The sequence below is a fragment of the Lineus longissimus genome, chromosome 15, assembly GCF_910592395.1.
Source record: "Lineus longissimus chromosome 15, tnLinLong1.2, whole genome shotgun sequence".
Taxonomy (NCBI): Eukaryota; Metazoa; Nemertea; class Pilidiophora; order Heteronemertea; family Lineidae; genus Lineus; species Lineus longissimus.
This window is the reverse complement of record NC_088322.1, coordinates 13,849,117-13,865,266: the sequence shown is the minus strand read 5'-3', so window position 1 is coordinate 13,865,266 and position 16,150 is coordinate 13,849,117. Positions and strand designations below refer to the sequence as shown.

Here is a 16,150-nt window from a genome sequence, read left to right as displayed (position 1 = left end):
TCAGCAGAGGCCGTTTGTTTAAAAGAACAAAAATCACGTTATCCCTACTAAACGGTTTAGTTGAATTAAGTAACCTTAAGGACGTTATCTCTTTCAGTTCATCCCACCAAGACCTAACGGTGCCGTTAAAGCTTTAATACGTGCTTTTTGAACAACTCAGCCCTGAGTTTTGCCATGTTGAAAAATGACAGAGGACGCAGAGAGGTGCATTAAGAACTGACCCTATGATGGAGGACTTGTGTCCGCCTCTGTGCCCAACATGGAATGACGACTACTTCCGGTTGGCGCGGGATAGCGTGGCACGTCATATTCAGCCTAGTTCCCGTCATCGCACCTTTTTACAACCCTGTGAGATCTTATTGATTACCATTTGTATTTTGGACAGCTTTAAGACACGTTAACTTAATTGTATATCAAAGTCGAATGTCTAACGCACAACACCAGTATATATGGGTTCTTTTGTTCGATTGTTCCTAGACTCCTACAATCCATCCCAGACTCCTGGGGCATTCTATCAGTCATCTGAAAAATAGTCTTCCTATTGGGAAGGACACGATCCATCCACAGCATCCGGAGTGTAGTGAATATCAAATTCAAATTCAAATTTTATTGAAAACCAAACATATTACAGAGTAATACGTAGGTGGCAAGATAAAGAACTGCGTATTAGGTACAAACAGAGGAAGTGAAACAAATTATCACCTAGCTGTGATCACCAACAGTGACATTGACTGTCAGTACCTTGTCTTACTTACTTTGACCAGAGGCCATCTGTTCAGAGTCAAACAAAGACAGAAGCAACCGAATAGGACCCAAGATCCGGCCGAACAACAACAACTCATTCAACTTGAGCAGACGACATCCAGAATATACACGTTTTCTCCAAACTTAAGGTTTTTCTCAAGAAATATTTGAACGAAAGTTGATCATTTCGACCATCTGAACAAAGTTTCTTCACTTTGTTTAACAAATATTTGTCAGTGTGAGCAGACGACACTTGAAAGACCGAACAAATCGTTGCAGAAGATGAATAATTATACGACTGCAGCAGATGACTCATCACCATATGAAGGGTTGCTAAGCGACCGCTAAAACAGTCCCACGCGAGGAATTAAGTAATGATCCGCTGCAGTCAATATAAATGACATGCTCACATTATCTACTTGATCACTTTTTCATTGCAAGTTAAGCAACATTTGGATCTGCAATCTTTAATTCTCTATTTTAAATGATCGTTACGGGTTTGAGTGATTATGAGTTGACTGTTTTCTGGACTATTAGTGTTCATGTTATTAGAGTTGGACCATCATAAGTCAATCAGTATTCACGTACCATTTCGAGTTTAAGTAGTTTGAATTATATCTTTAGAGTTTGAGACGACCCCTCCAAACCTGAGTTGAGTTAAAACTAGGACATTCTTGGTTTGGAATTTCTTTATCTAATTACTAAAGTAATTAAGTGGGAGGGATGTCGTGTTGTGGTTATTAAGAGACACGCTGAATATAAATAGTGGTCGCGTTAAATGTTCTCGTGTATGACGCTAATGCCGCGGATCTTCAATGGCGCTGAAGCCGATCGATTTAGAGTGAATAAAAACGACTGAATAGAAGTATCAACTAGTTATTGTGATATTGACAACCGCTAAAACAGTTCCACGCGAGGAATTAAGTAATGATCCGCTGCAGTCAATATAAATAACATGCTCACATTATTTGTACAAGCTTTCAATTGATCATTTTAATAGCAATAAATTACTTAAGCTGATTAATGCGTTTGAATATCAAAACAACTTTTTAGGACAGAAGTCGCCAGGTCCCATCGAAAATCGTCCATTTTGACTGAATGTTGTATTTGCTCGAAGACTAGAAAAGGAATTAGCGACTTTTGCATCTGAACTCTTTCGGGGGTCTCATAAACAGTGGTTTGGTTCTCTTTGGCCTATTCGATTGACTCGTGCATATTGGTCCCGCCACAATCCATTCATTCAGAATCCATACCGGGAACGTAGGTGGACATCGACCAGTTAGTTCCGGATGGATTCATATTTTCTGAAGTTGTTCCGTGATAGTGGCACGTCCATTTTCATTACGAAATCTCCTTGATCACTTTTCATTGCAAGTTAAGCAACATTTGGATCTGCATCCTTTAATTCTCTATTTTGCGAGAAAAAATCGGTTCAACATGGCCGTAAAAATAGTCCTTCTAAAATGGGCTCTTCTGCTTCTTGCTGGAAACACTACCGCAGGTAAGTACAAGATATTATTGTTTTTGTAAAGAATGTACAAACTTCACTAATAACGATTCCTGCAAGTGTTGTGAGGTGGTTTTGGACATGTCTAGGAAATTCGTCAGTTACAATCAGTTTTGGTGAGATCTTCGTTGCAGACTGAAATCAGTGTGTGTTCTTCAGTTTATAAAGTTCGGGTTCAGAAGGTTTCAAGATAAAAGTGATATTGATAATAATGATACTGATAATGCTAATAATACTATATGTACATGTACCTCAGTGATATAAAAGATTATCTTTGCAGTTGATTTAAGGTTTAAATGACCTTTTTTAAAAAGTTTTTCAAAATCGAGGTCAGCAGGGTCAGACACAATCATTTATTGTTTTGAAAGACTCCGGCAGGGTCAAAAGAAACAGTTGTTGGCGCCGATGATGTCAGCAATATGGCGAATTTCCGCCCCACCCGTGAGATTTGCTCTCGTCACGTCATGAGCACATTGAACTGCCAGTGAACTGTGCTCAATATGTACCGGATATACCGCTCTCTCCATCATCAACGACGATATATGTCGGTGCCGGCCGTGCGAGGTCGTTTCAATGAAAAAGACGCACGCCACTGCCGTACCCGTACCTGAGAAAATTAGTGCTGTTTTAGGCAGATTTGCGATGATTGAAAAAATACATCTACCTCATAATTCATGTACTCGAACGCCCGGAATCAGTATGTGATGGAGTTTGAAAAGTTTGGGTGCGGGGTTATGATAATGATGATAATGAAAATGTTTACATCTGTACATGGATGATTAGATAAGAAGACAAGGAAGAAGAAAAAAGGAATTTTTTTTGGAGATTCACCGGGGGTCGAACCCGTGACCAGCCGATCCACAGTCAAACACCTTTAGCGCTGAACCGTCAAGGCTTGCATGTTGAAATGGAGATTTTGTTCGCCTCTTATATGCGGTATGCAAACGAGCGCGCCACAATAGTGACAAGGTCGCGCAGGTGGCAAAGTGATTAGCCGAAATAGTTCCAAGTAATCGTATATTTCGATAGTTGTACAGATTTTTCTCAACATATCGTATGTATATACCTCAGTGATATAAAAGATTATCTTTGCAGTTTATTTAACGTTTGAATGACCTTTTTTAAAAAGTTTTTCAAAATCGTGGTCAACAGGGTCAGACACAATCATTTATTGTTTTGACAGACTCCGGCAGGGTCAAAAGAAATAGTTGTTTGCGCCGATGATGTCAGCAATATGGCAAATTTCCGCCCCACCCGTGAGATTTGCTCTCGTCACGTCATGAGCACATTGAACTGCTAGTGAACCGTGCTCAATATGTACCGGCTACCGCTCTCTCCATCATCAACGACGATATATGTCGGTGCCGGTGTAACATCTGTGGTTGTTTCCATGTGTCAGTGTTTCCAAACAATAGGCAGCTAGAGAGACCACGACTTTTCAATAGGGGGGATACACAGAAAAACTTGTCAATCTATTTTTGAGCGTTCCCAAACAATGAGGGGAAACACTCAAAAACAGAAACACTCAAAAACATTACACCGGCCGTGCGAGGTCGTTTCAATGAAAAAGACGCACGCCACTGCCGTACCCGTACCTGAGAAAACTCGCGTTTTAGGCAGATTTGCGATGATTGAAACAATACATCTACCTCATAATTCATGTACTCGAACGCCCGGAATCAGTATGTGATGGAGTTTGAAAAGTTTGGTTGCAGGGTATGAGTATGATGATAATAAAAATGTTTACATCTGTACATGGATGATTAGATAACAAGACAAGGAAGAAGAAAAAAATCCAAAAAAAATCGGCAGATTCACCGGGGGTCGAACCCGTGACCAGCCGATCCACAGTCAAACACCTTCAGCGCTGAACCGTCAAGGCTTGCATGTTGAAATGGAGATTTTATTCGCCTCTTATATGCGGTATGCAAACGAGCGCGCCACAATAGTGACAAGGTCGCGCAGGTGGCAAAGTGATTAGCCGAAATAGTTCCAAGTAATCGTATATTTCGATAGTTGTACAGATTTTTCTCAACATATCGTATGTATATACCTCAGTGATATAAAAGATTATCTTTGCAGTTGATTTAACGTTTGAATGACCTTTTTTTAAAAGTTTTTCAAAATCGAGGTCAGCAGGGTCAGACACAATCATTTATTGTTTTGAAAGACTCCGGCAGGGTCAAAAGAAACAGTTGTTGGCGCCGATGATGTCAGCAATATGGCGAATTTCCGCCCCACCCGTGAGATTTGCTCTCGTCACGTCATGAGCACATTGAACTGCTAGTGAACCGTGCTCAATATGTACCGGCTATCGCTCTCTCCATCATCAACGACGATATATGTCGGTGCCGGCCGTGCGAGGTCGTTTCAATGAAAAAGACGCACGCCACTGCCGTACCCGTACCTGAGAAAACTTGCCGTTTTAGGCAGATTTGCGATGATTGAAACAATACATCTACCTCATAATTCATGTACTCGAACGCCCGGAATCAGTATGTGCTGGAGTTTGAAAAGTTTGAGTGCGGGGTATGATAATGATGATAATGAAAATGTTTACATCTGTACATTGATGATCAGATGACAAGACAAGGAAGAAGAAAAAAATATAAAAAAATTCGGCAGATTCACCGGGTCTCGAACCCGTGACCAGACGATCCACAGTGAAACACCTTCAGCGCTGAACCGTCAAGGCGTGCATGTTGAAATGGAGATTTTATTCGCCTCTTATATGCGGTATGCAAACGAGCGCGCCACAATAGTGACAGGGTGGCAAAGTGATTAGCCGAAATAGTTCCAAGTAATCGTATATTTCGATAGTTGTACAGATTTTTCTCAACATATCGTATGTATATACACGTACATGAATGAATAAAGAAAGTAAATGAAGAGAAACGTTTTTTTCTGGATACACGGGGAGTCGAATCCGTGACCACCTGGCAGAAAGTCCAGCATCCTGACCGTTGAATCAAAGAGGTTTTCATGTTTGATTGGAGATTATCTTCGCCTGTGATAGCCAGGCTATGGTGATATGAACCTTGTGTATTTATTTCACACACGCTTCAGATCACCAATTCGTTGAGAATTTTTTCTGTTGTTGCCACATTGATGGAGGACCTGCCGGCAATAAATTATAGTTCTTTTTTATCAAATGTTGACTGGCTTGTTCGCACTCATTTTTGTGAGGAAATCCATTATTTAATTAAATTGTGCAAGCTTAGGTGAGTTATTTGTAAGCACTTCTGCCATGGAATTTAAAGGGAAAATCATGATCAGCATCATGATGGTAAATCTGAGATCTTTTTAGTATAAGGGTTTTTGTTTGTTTATTGATTGACAGGGATTACCTCATTAATTGCTGAGTCAGCTACACAAAATTGCCGAATAATTACACTGACTAATTTTGGTCGTACCCATGCAAGCCTCATGCTGGATGACAAGATGTCAATTAAAGTAGACATTTTGGGCTTGATTTTAAATGATATCAACTAACAGAATTTCGGTCGATTTTGAAATAGGAACGCGATCTTTTTCTAGATATTCCCTCACGGGCAGCATATTAACCATCCAGGCACCAGTGGTTTTTGATATCCCTCTCGATATGACGAAGGGGTATAAAAAGCCTGAAGCTCAGGATACCATTTGACTAATTGGAAAAGTCAAGGTCCGACACTAATACCTCTTTGCCCCAATGTAGCCTAGAAAATATCAGCTGCCGATTCGAACTCGGTAGTACATGTACTCGAACGCCCGGAATCAGTATGTGCTGCAGTTTGAAAAGTTTGGGTGCGGGGTATGAAAATGGTAATGATGAAAAAATTTACATCTGTTCATGGAGGATTAGATAACAAGATAAGGAAAATGAGAAAAAGATATACTGTGGCAGATTCAGCGGGAGCCGAACCCGTGACCAGCCGATCCACAGTCAAACACTCTTAGCGCTGAACTGACAAGGCTTTCATTCGCCTCTTATATGCGATATGCAAAAGAGCGCCGCAATTGTGACAAGGTCGCGCGGGTGGCAAAGTGATTGGCCTAAATATATATAGTTCCAAATAATCGTATATTTCGATAGTTGTACATATTTTTCTCAACATATCGTATCCATCCATATACCTCAGTGATATAAAAAATTATGTTTGCAGTTGATTTAACGTTTAAATGGCCTTTTTAAAATGTTTTTAAAAACGAGGTCAGCAGTGTCACAGTCAATCAATATTGTTTTGAAAGACTCGTCACGTCATGAGCACATTGAATTGCGAGTGAACCGTACTGTATATGTACCGGCTACCACTCTCCATCATCACTGACCATATGTGCCGGTGCCGGACGTGCGAGGTCGTTTTAGAATTCTATTGTGTATCCATTGTGTGAGGGAAAATCATTCTGTGTTTTTTTTCCTAAACTTTTGGGGCACTATAGTGTATATTTGTACAGGGACTTTCAGCTAATCAGATTTCGACAAATGCATGACGTCAGAAGCCTTAGAAACTTTAGAGCAGTTGGTAGGTCGCTCGTCAGAAATGGCAGAATACGATGTTTGATTCAAAGGTCGCGAGTTCGAATCCGGTTGTGGACAACATTTTTCTTTTTCTTCTTTATATTTTATTTTTAAAATGCGTTTCTTTTCCCTTGTTATTTAGATTTTAGATATCTGAGTTATGCTGCTACAACATACCTACAGAAAGGGCTATAACAATAGTCCATCTTCAAGATCCAACCACAGTTTAATGATGATGCCCCGATGACGACACAGATTTATCGGATTCTGATTGGCTGAGAACCTGTGTAGAAATGGTCACTGTACTGCCCGAAAGGTTCAGGGAAACAAAATCCGGCCCGCCCTACTTAAAGTCCAGCGTATAGCGGATCGAAGCCTATTTCGATGGGCTACCACCTCGCTCCTATACAGCGCTCTAATAAACTCATTGTTCTTTTTGACAGCTGTGTTCAACCCCGCCCCTGTCGGCTACTGGCCCTTGACGGCTGAAGCGAAGGGAGATGACCTCTCGGGCAAGGACAACCATGCCACCCTCCATGGAGTCACATTCACCGACGGACCGACCCAAAGACCCAGGAGCGCTATTCGCTTTTCCGGCAACTCCTCGTCCTATTTCAGCGTGGGGAAATCGACAACCATGGACTTGAGCAAGCGTGACGGGTTCACACTCACGGGGTACTTGAAACTGCTCTCAGGGACTCAGGCGCCGATTATGGAGTGGCCGGGGAAGAGCTTGTCGTTCGGATCGCTGGTCTGGGTGTGGCCCAAAATGACTCTCCACATTAGCATAATCGGGAGAGGTACTCCAGGACATGTCTTTGATATGAAATTCTCTCACGGTGTTTGGATGTTCTTTGGCGTATCATACGACAAATCGTCAAGAAATGTGATTGGTTATTTGGATGGGTTCACCCCGGAGACGCAGCTGGAAAGCACGAGCGCTGCGCCAGATACCTCCGCGAGCCTTGTAAACTTCGGTAAACAAGTACGTTCAGCGTCTCTGAACGCATCGATGAGCTGCGTCATGTTATTCGACCGGGGTCTGACAGCAGACGACATGAAGAGAGCAAAGACCTTCTGTGATAATAACAACAATGGGGGGCAAGGTAGGTCAACCCCAGCAACACAGACCTAAACATATTGTACAATGTTTAGGTCCTTGCCTGAAGCGACCGTTTGCACATCGTACAACACGTGCACTTCCCGTTCACTTGTGTTCTTCATATTTTCCTCCACGCTAGACAGCTTCATCGGCCTGTCCAAAGAAGCCGTAGCCTATAGTACTAGCTTTCAATTCAGGTTCAGAGTGTCTATCATTCGTCTCGAGTCACAACTACCTTCGCTTCGGAAGGGCGGCTGAACACACGTTCCTCTTTATTACAAATTCTCTCCATTTCAGGCGCCACGTTTGTATTCCACTCAAAAGCGAAGATTCCATCTGGAAGCATTCTGACGACGCACACAGACACCCCGACCATAATCAAGTGCATGGACTTCTGTGCCAGGGACTCTCAGTGCGCGTCAGCCTCCTTCACCGACGCCAGCAAGACCTGCCTGACCTCAAATGTGAACTATTTCCTCCCCAAGGTGTCGCTCCCTGCCGACGACCGCTTTGAACTTTACTGCTTGATGCGACCAGTTTGATCAGCAGAGGCCGTTTGTTCAATAGAACAAAAATCACGTTATCCCTACTAAACGGTTTAGTTGAATTAAGTAACCTTAAGGACGTTATCTCTTTCAGTTCATCCCACCAAGACCTAACGGTGCCGTTAAGCTTTAATACGTGCTTTTTGAACCACTCAGCCCTGAGTTTTGCCATGTTGAAAAATGACAGAGGACGCAGAGAGGTGCATTAAGAACTGACCCTATGATGGAGGACTTGTGTCCGCCTCTGTGCCCAACATGGAATGACGACTACTTCCGGTTGGCGCGGGATAGCGTGGCACGTCATATTCAGCCTAGTTCCCGTCATCGCACCTTTTTACAACCCTGTGAGATCTTATTGATTACCATTTGTATTTTGGACAGCTTTAAGACACGTTAACTTAATTGTATATCAAAGTCGAATGTCTGACGCACAACACCAGTATATATGGGTTCTTTTGTTCGATTGTTCCTAGACTCCTACAATCCATCCCAGACTCCTGGGGCATTCTATCAGTCATCTGAAAAATAGTCTTCCTATTGGGAAGGACACGATCCATCCACAGCATCCGGAGTGTAGTGAATATCAAATTCAAATTCAAATTTTATTGAAAACCAAACATATTACAGAGTAATACGTAGGTGGCAAGATAAAGAACTGCGTATTAGGTACAAACAGAGGAAGTGAAACAAATTATCACCTAGCTGTGATCACCAACAGTGACATTGACTGTCAGTACCTTGTCTTACTTACTTTGACCAGAGGCCATCTGTTCAGAGTCAAACAAAGACAGAAGCAACCGAATAGGACCCAAGATCCGGCCGAACAACAACAACTCATTCAACTTGAGCAGACGACATCCAGAATATACACGTTTTCTCCAAACTTAAGGTTTTTCTCAAGAAATATTTGAACGAAAGTTGATCATTTCGACCATCTGAACAAAGTTTCTTCACTTTGTTTAACAAATATTTGTCAGTGTGAGCAGACGACACTTGAAAGACCGAACAAATCGTTGCAGAAGATGAATAATTATACGACTGCAGCAGATGACTCATCACCATATGAAGGGTTGCTAAGCGACCGCTAAAACAGTCCCACGCGAGGAATTAAGTAATGATCCGCTGCAGTCAATATAAATGACATGCTCACATTATCTACTTGATCACTTTTTCATTGCAAGTTAAGCAACATTTGGATCTGCAATCTTTAATTCTCTATTTTAAATGGTCGTTACGGGTTTGAGTGATTATGAGTTGACTGTTTTCTGGACTATTAGTGTTCATGTTATTAGAGTTGGACCATCATAAGTCAATCAGTATTCACGTACCATTTCGAGTTTAAGTAGTTTGAATTATATCTTTAGAGTTTGAGACGACCCCTCCAAACCTGAGTTGAGTTAAAACTAGGACATTCTTGGTTTGGAATTTCTTTATCTAATTACTAAAGTAATTAAGTGGGAGGGATGTCGTGTTGTGGTTATTTAGAGACACGCTGAATATAAATAGTGGTCACGTTAAATGTTCTCGTGTATGACGCTAATGCCGCGGATCTTCAATGGCGCTGAAGCCGATCGATTTAGAGTGAATAAAAACCACTGAATAGAAGTATCAACTAGTTATTGTGATATTGACAACCGCTAAAACAGTTCCACGCGAGGAATTAAGTAATGCGTTTGAATATCAAAACAACTTTTTAGGACAGAAGTCGCCAGGTCCCATCGAAAATCGTCCATTTTGACTGAATGTTGTGTTTGCTCGAAGACTAGAAAAGGAATTAGCGACTTTTGCATCTGAACTCTTTCGGGGGTCTCATAAACAGTGGTTTGGTTCTCTTTGGCCTATTCGATTGACTCGTGCATATTGGTCCCGCCACAATCCATTCATTCAGAATCCATACCGGGAACGTAGGTGGACATCGACCAGTTAGTTCCGGATGGATTCATATTTTCTGAAGTTGTTCCGTGATAGTGGCACGTCCATTTTCATTACGAAATCTCCTTGATCACTTTTCATTGCAAGTTAAGCAACATTTGGATCTGCATCCTTTAATTCTCTATTTTGCGAGAAAAAATCGGTTCAACATGGCCGTAAAAATAGTCCTTCTAAAATGGGCTCTTCTGCTTCTTGCTGGAAACACTACCGCAGGTAAGTACAAGATATTATTGTTTTTGTAAAGAATGTACAAACTTCACTAATAACGATTCCTGCAAGTGTTGTGAGGTGGTTTTGGACATGTCTAGGAAATTCGTCAGTTACAATCAGTTTTGGTGAGATCTTCGTTGCAGTCTGAAATCAGTGTGTGTTCTTCAGTTTATAAAGTTCGGGTTCAGAAGGTTTCAAGATAAAAGTGATATTGATAATAATGATACTGATAATGCTAATAATACTATATGTACATGTACCTCAGTGATATAAAAGATTATCTTTGCAGTTGATTTAAGGTTTGAATGACCTTTTTTAAAAAGTTTTTCAAAATCGAGGTCAGCAGGGTCAGACACAATCATTTATTGTTTTGAAAGACTCCGGCAGGGTCAAAAGAAACAGTTGTTGGCGCCGATGATGTCAGCAATATGGCGAATTTCCGCCCCAACCGTGAGATTTGCTCTCGTCACGTCATGAGCACATTGAACTGCCAGTGAACCGTGCTCAATATGTACCGGATATACCGCTCTCTCCATCATCAACGACGATATATGTCGGTGCCGGCCGTGCGAGGTCGTTTCAATGAAAAAGACGCACGCCACTGCCGTACCCGTACCTGAGAAAACTAGTGCTGTTTTAGGCAGATTTGCGATGATTGAAAAAATACATCTACCTCATAATTCATGTACTCGAACGCCCGGAATCAGTATGTGATGGAGTTTGAAAAGTTTGGGTGCGGGGTTATGATAATGATGATAATGAAAATGTTTACATCTGTACATGGATGATTAGATAACAAGACAAGGAAGAAGAAAAAAGGAATTTTTTTGGAGATTCACCGGGGGTCGAACCCGTGACCAGCCGATCCACAGTCAAACACCTTTAGCGCTGAACCGTCAAGGCTTGCATGTTGAAATGGAGATTTTGTTCGCCTCTTATATGCGGTATGCAAACGAGCGCGCCACAATAGTGACAGGGTGGCAAAGTGATTAGCCGAAATAGTTCCAAGTAATCGTATATTTCGATAGTTGTACAGGTTTTTCTCAACATATCGTATGTATATACCTCAGTGATATAAAAGATTATCTTTGCAGTTGATTTAACGTTTGAATGACCTTTTTTAAAAAGTTTTTCAAAATCGAGGTCAGCAGGGTCAGACACAATCATTTATTGTTTTGAAAGACTCCGGCAGGGTCAAAAGAAACAGTTGTTGGCGCCGATGATGTCAGCAATATGGCGAATTTCCGCCCCACCCGTGAGATTTGCTCTCGTCACGTCATGAGCACATTGAACTGCTAGTGAACCGTGCTCAATATGTACCGGCTACCGCTCTCTCCATCATCAACGACGATATATGTCGGTGCCGGCCGTGCGAGGTCGTTTCAATGAAAAAGACGCACGCCACTGCCGTACCCGTACCTGAGAAAACTTGCCGTTTTAGGCAGATTTGCGATGATTGAAACAATACATCTACCTCATAATTCATGTACTCGAACGCCCGGAATCAGTATGTGCTGGAGTTTGAAAAGTTTGAGTGCGGGGTATGATAATGATGATAATGAAAATGTTTACATCTGTACATTGATGATCAGATGACAAGACAAGGAAGAAGAAAAAAATATAAAAAAATTCGGCAGATTCACCGGGGGTCGAACCCGTGACCAGCCGATCCACAGTCAAACACCTTCAGCGCTGAACCGTCAAGGCTTGCATGTTGAAATGGAGATTTTATTCGCCTCTTATATGCGGTATGCAAACGAGCGCGCCACAATAGTGACAGGGTGGCAAAGTGATTAGCCGAAATAGTTCCAAGTAATCGTATATTTCGATAGTTGTACAGATTTTTCTCAGCATATCGTATGTATATACACGTACATGAATGAATAAAGAAAGTAAATGAAGAGAAACGTTTTTTTCTGGATACACGGGGAGTCGAATCCGTGACCACCTGGCAGAAAGTCCAGCATCCTGACCGTTGAATCAAAGAGGTTTTCATGTTTGAGTGGAGATTATCTTCGCCTGTGATAGCCAGGCTATGGTGATATGAACCTTGTGTGTTTATTTCACACACGCTTCAGATCACCAATTCGTTGAGAATTTTTTCTGTTGGTGCCACATTGATGGAGGACCTGCCGGCAATAAATTATAGTTCTTTTTTATCAAATGTTGACTGGCTTGTTCGCACTCATTTTTGTGAGGAAATCCATTATTTAATTAAATTGTGCAAGCTTAGGTGAGTTATTTGTAAGCACTTCTGCCATGGAATTTAAAGGGAAAATCATGATCAGCATCATGATGGTAAATCTGAGATCTTTTTAGTATAAGGGTTTTTGTTTGTTTATTGATTGACAGGGATTACCTCATTAATTGCTGAGTCAGCTACACAAAATTGCCGAATAATTACACTGACTAATTTTGGTCGTACCCATGCAAGCCTCATGCTGGATGACAAGATGTCAATTAAAGTAGACATTTTGGGCTTGATTTTAAATGATATCAACTAACAGAATTTCGGTCGATTTTGAAATAGGAACGCGATCTTTTTCTAGATATTCCCTCACGGGCAGCATATTAACCATCCAGGCACCAGTGGTTTTTGATATCCCTCTCGATATGACGAAGGGGTATAAAAAGCCTGAAGCTCAGGATACCATTTGACTAATTGGAAAAGTCAAGGTCCGACACTAATACCTCTTTGCCCCAATGTAGCCTAGAAAATATCAGCTGCCGATTCGAACTCGGTAGTACATGTACTCGAACGCCCGGAATCAGTATGTGCTGCAGTTTGAAAAGTTTGGGTGCGGGGTATGAAAATGGTAATGATGAAAAAATTTACATCTGTTCATGGAGGATTAGATAACAAGATAAGGAAAATGAGAAAAAGATATACTGTGGCAGATTCAGCGGGAGCCGAACCCGTGACCAGCCGATCCACAGTCAAACACTCTTAGCGCTGAACTGACAAGGCTTTCATTCGCCTCTTATATGCGATATGCAAAAGAGCGCCGCAATTGTGACAAGGTCGCGCGGGTGGCAAAGTGATTGGCCTAAATATATATAGTTCCAAATAATCGTATATTTCGATAGTTGTACATATTTTTCTCAACATATCGTATCCATCCATATACCTCAGTGATATAAAAAATTATGTTTGCAGTTGATTTAACGTTTAAATGGCCTTTTTAAAATGTTTTTAAAAACGAGGTCAGCAGTGTCACAGTCAATCAATATTGTTTTGAAAGACTCGTCACGTCATGAGCACATTGAATTGCGAGTGAACCGTACTGTATATGTACCGGCTACCACTCTCCATCATCACTGACCATATGTGCCGGTGCCGGACGTGCGAGGTCGTTTTAGAATTCTATTGTGTATCCATTGTGTGAGGGAAAATCATTCTGTGTTTTTTTTCCTAAACTTTTGGGGCACTATAGTGTATATTTGTACAGGGACTTTCAGCTAATCAGATTTCGACAAATGCATGACGTCAGAAGCCTTAGAAACTTTAGAGCAGTTGGTAGGTCGCTCGTCAGAAATGGCAGAATACGATGTTTGATTCAAAGGTCGCGAGTTCGAATCCGGTTGTGGACAACATTTTTCTTTTTCTTCTTTATATTTTATTTTTAAAATGCGTTTCTTTTCCCTTGTTATTTAGATTTTAGATATCTGAGTTATGCTGCTACAACATACCTACAGAAAGGGCTATAACAATAGTCCATCTTCAAGATCCAACCACAGTTTAATGATGATGCCCCGATGACGACACAGATTTATCGGATTCTGATTGGCTGAGAACCTGTGTAGAAATGGTCACTGTACTGCCCGAAAGGTTCAGGGAAACAAAATCCGGCCCGCCCTACTTAAAGTCCAGCGTATAGCGGATCGAAGCCTATTTCGATGGGCTACCACCTCGCTCCTATACAGCGCTCTAATAAACTCATTGTTCTTTTTGACAGCTGTGTTCAACCCCGCCCCTGTCGGCTACTGGCCCTTGACGGCTGAAGCGAAGGGAGATGACCTCTCGGGCAAGGACAACCATGCCACCCTCCATGGAGTCACATTCACCGACGGACCGACCCAAAGACCCAGGAGCGCTATTCGCTTTTCCGGCAACTCCTCGTCCTATTTCAGCGTGGGGAAATCGACAACCATGGACTTGAGCAAGCGTGACGGGTTCACACTCACGGGGTACTTGAAACTGCTCTCAGGGACTCAGGCGCCGATTATGGAGTGGCCGGGGAAGAGCTTGTCGTTCGGATCGCTGGTCTGGGTGTGGCCCAAAATGACTCTCCACATTAGCATAATCGGGAGAGGTACTCCAGGACATGTCTTTGATATGAAATTCTCTCACGGTGTTTGGATGTTCTTTGGCGTATCATACGACAAATCGTCAAGAAATGTGATTGGTTATTTGGATGGGTTCACCCCGGAGACGCAGCTGGAAAGCACGAGCGCTGCGCCAGATACCTCCGCGAGCCTTGTAAACTTCGGTAAACAAGTACGTTCAGCGTCTCTGAACGCATCGATGAGCTGCGTCATGTTATTCGACCGGGGTCTGACAGCAGACGACATGAAGAGAGCAAAGACCTTCTGTGATAATAACAACAATGGGGGGCAAGGTAGGTCAACCCCAGCAACACAGACCTAAACATATTGTACAATGTTTAGGTCCTTGCCTGAAGCGACCGTTTGCACATCGTACAACACGTGCACTTCCCGTTCACTTGTGTTCTTCATATTTTCCTCCACGCTAGACAGCTTCATCGGCCTGTCCAAAGAAGCCGTAGCCTATAGTACTAGCTTTCAATTCAGGTTCAGAGTGTCTATCATTCGTCTCGAGTCACAACTACCTTCGCTTCGGAAGGGCGGCTGAACACACGTTCCTCTTTATTACAAATTCTCTCCATTTCAGGCGCCACGTTTGTATTCCACTCAAAAGCGAAGATTCCATCTGGAAGCATTCTGACGACGCACACAGACACCCCGACCATAATCAAGTGCATGGACTTCTGTGCCAGGGACTCTCAGTGCGCGTCAGCCTCCTTCACCGACGCCAGCAAGACCTGCCTGACCTCAAATGTGAACTATTTCCTCCCCAAGGTGTCGCTCCCTGCCGACGACCGCTTTGAACTTTACTGCTTGATGCGACCAGTTTGATCAGCAGAGGCCGTTTGTTCAATAGAACAAAAATCACGTTATCCCTACTAAACGGTTTAGTTGAATTAAGTAACCTTAAGGACGTTATCTCTTTCAGTTCATCCCACCAAGACCTAACGGTGCCGTTAAGCTTTAATACGTGCTTTTTGAACCACTCAGCCCTGAGTTTTGCCATGTTGAAAAATGACAGAGGACGCAGAGAGGTGCATTAAGAACTGACCCTATGATGGAGGACTTGTGTCCGCCTCTGTGCCCAACATGGAATGACGACTACTTCCGGTTGGCGCGGGATAGCGTGGCACGTCATATTCAGCCTAGTTCCCGTCATCGCACCTTTTTACAACCCTGTGAGATCTTATTGATTACCATTTGTATTTTGGACAGCTTTAAGACACGTTAACTTAATTGTATATCAAAGTCGAATGTCTGACGCACAACACCAGTATATATGG

General features: G+C 42.3%; 2 protein-coding genes across 2 annotated transcripts; both read left to right on the top strand.

Moving 5' to 3' along the window:
* Positions 1-7,265: 7,265 nt before the first annotated feature.
* Positions 7,266-8,470, top strand: LOC135499998 (uncharacterized). The gene is made up of 2 exons (XM_064791099.1): positions 7,266-7,858; positions 8,152-8,470. Exons 1-2 carry the CDS (start codon positions 7,390-7,392, stop codon positions 8,394-8,396), a joined length of 714 nt encoding a protein of 237 aa, XP_064647169.1. The 5' UTR covers positions 7,266-7,389; the 3' UTR covers positions 8,397-8,470.
* Positions 8,471-14,649: 6,179 nt separating this feature from the next.
* On the top strand, positions 14,650-15,772 carry LOC135500000 (uncharacterized). Its single transcript, XM_064791100.1, has 2 exons — positions 14,650-15,160; positions 15,454-15,772. Exons 1-2 carry the CDS (start codon positions 14,692-14,694, stop codon positions 15,696-15,698), a joined length of 714 nt encoding a protein of 237 aa, XP_064647170.1. The 5' UTR covers positions 14,650-14,691; the 3' UTR covers positions 15,699-15,772.
* Positions 15,773-16,150: the final 378 nt, after the last annotated feature.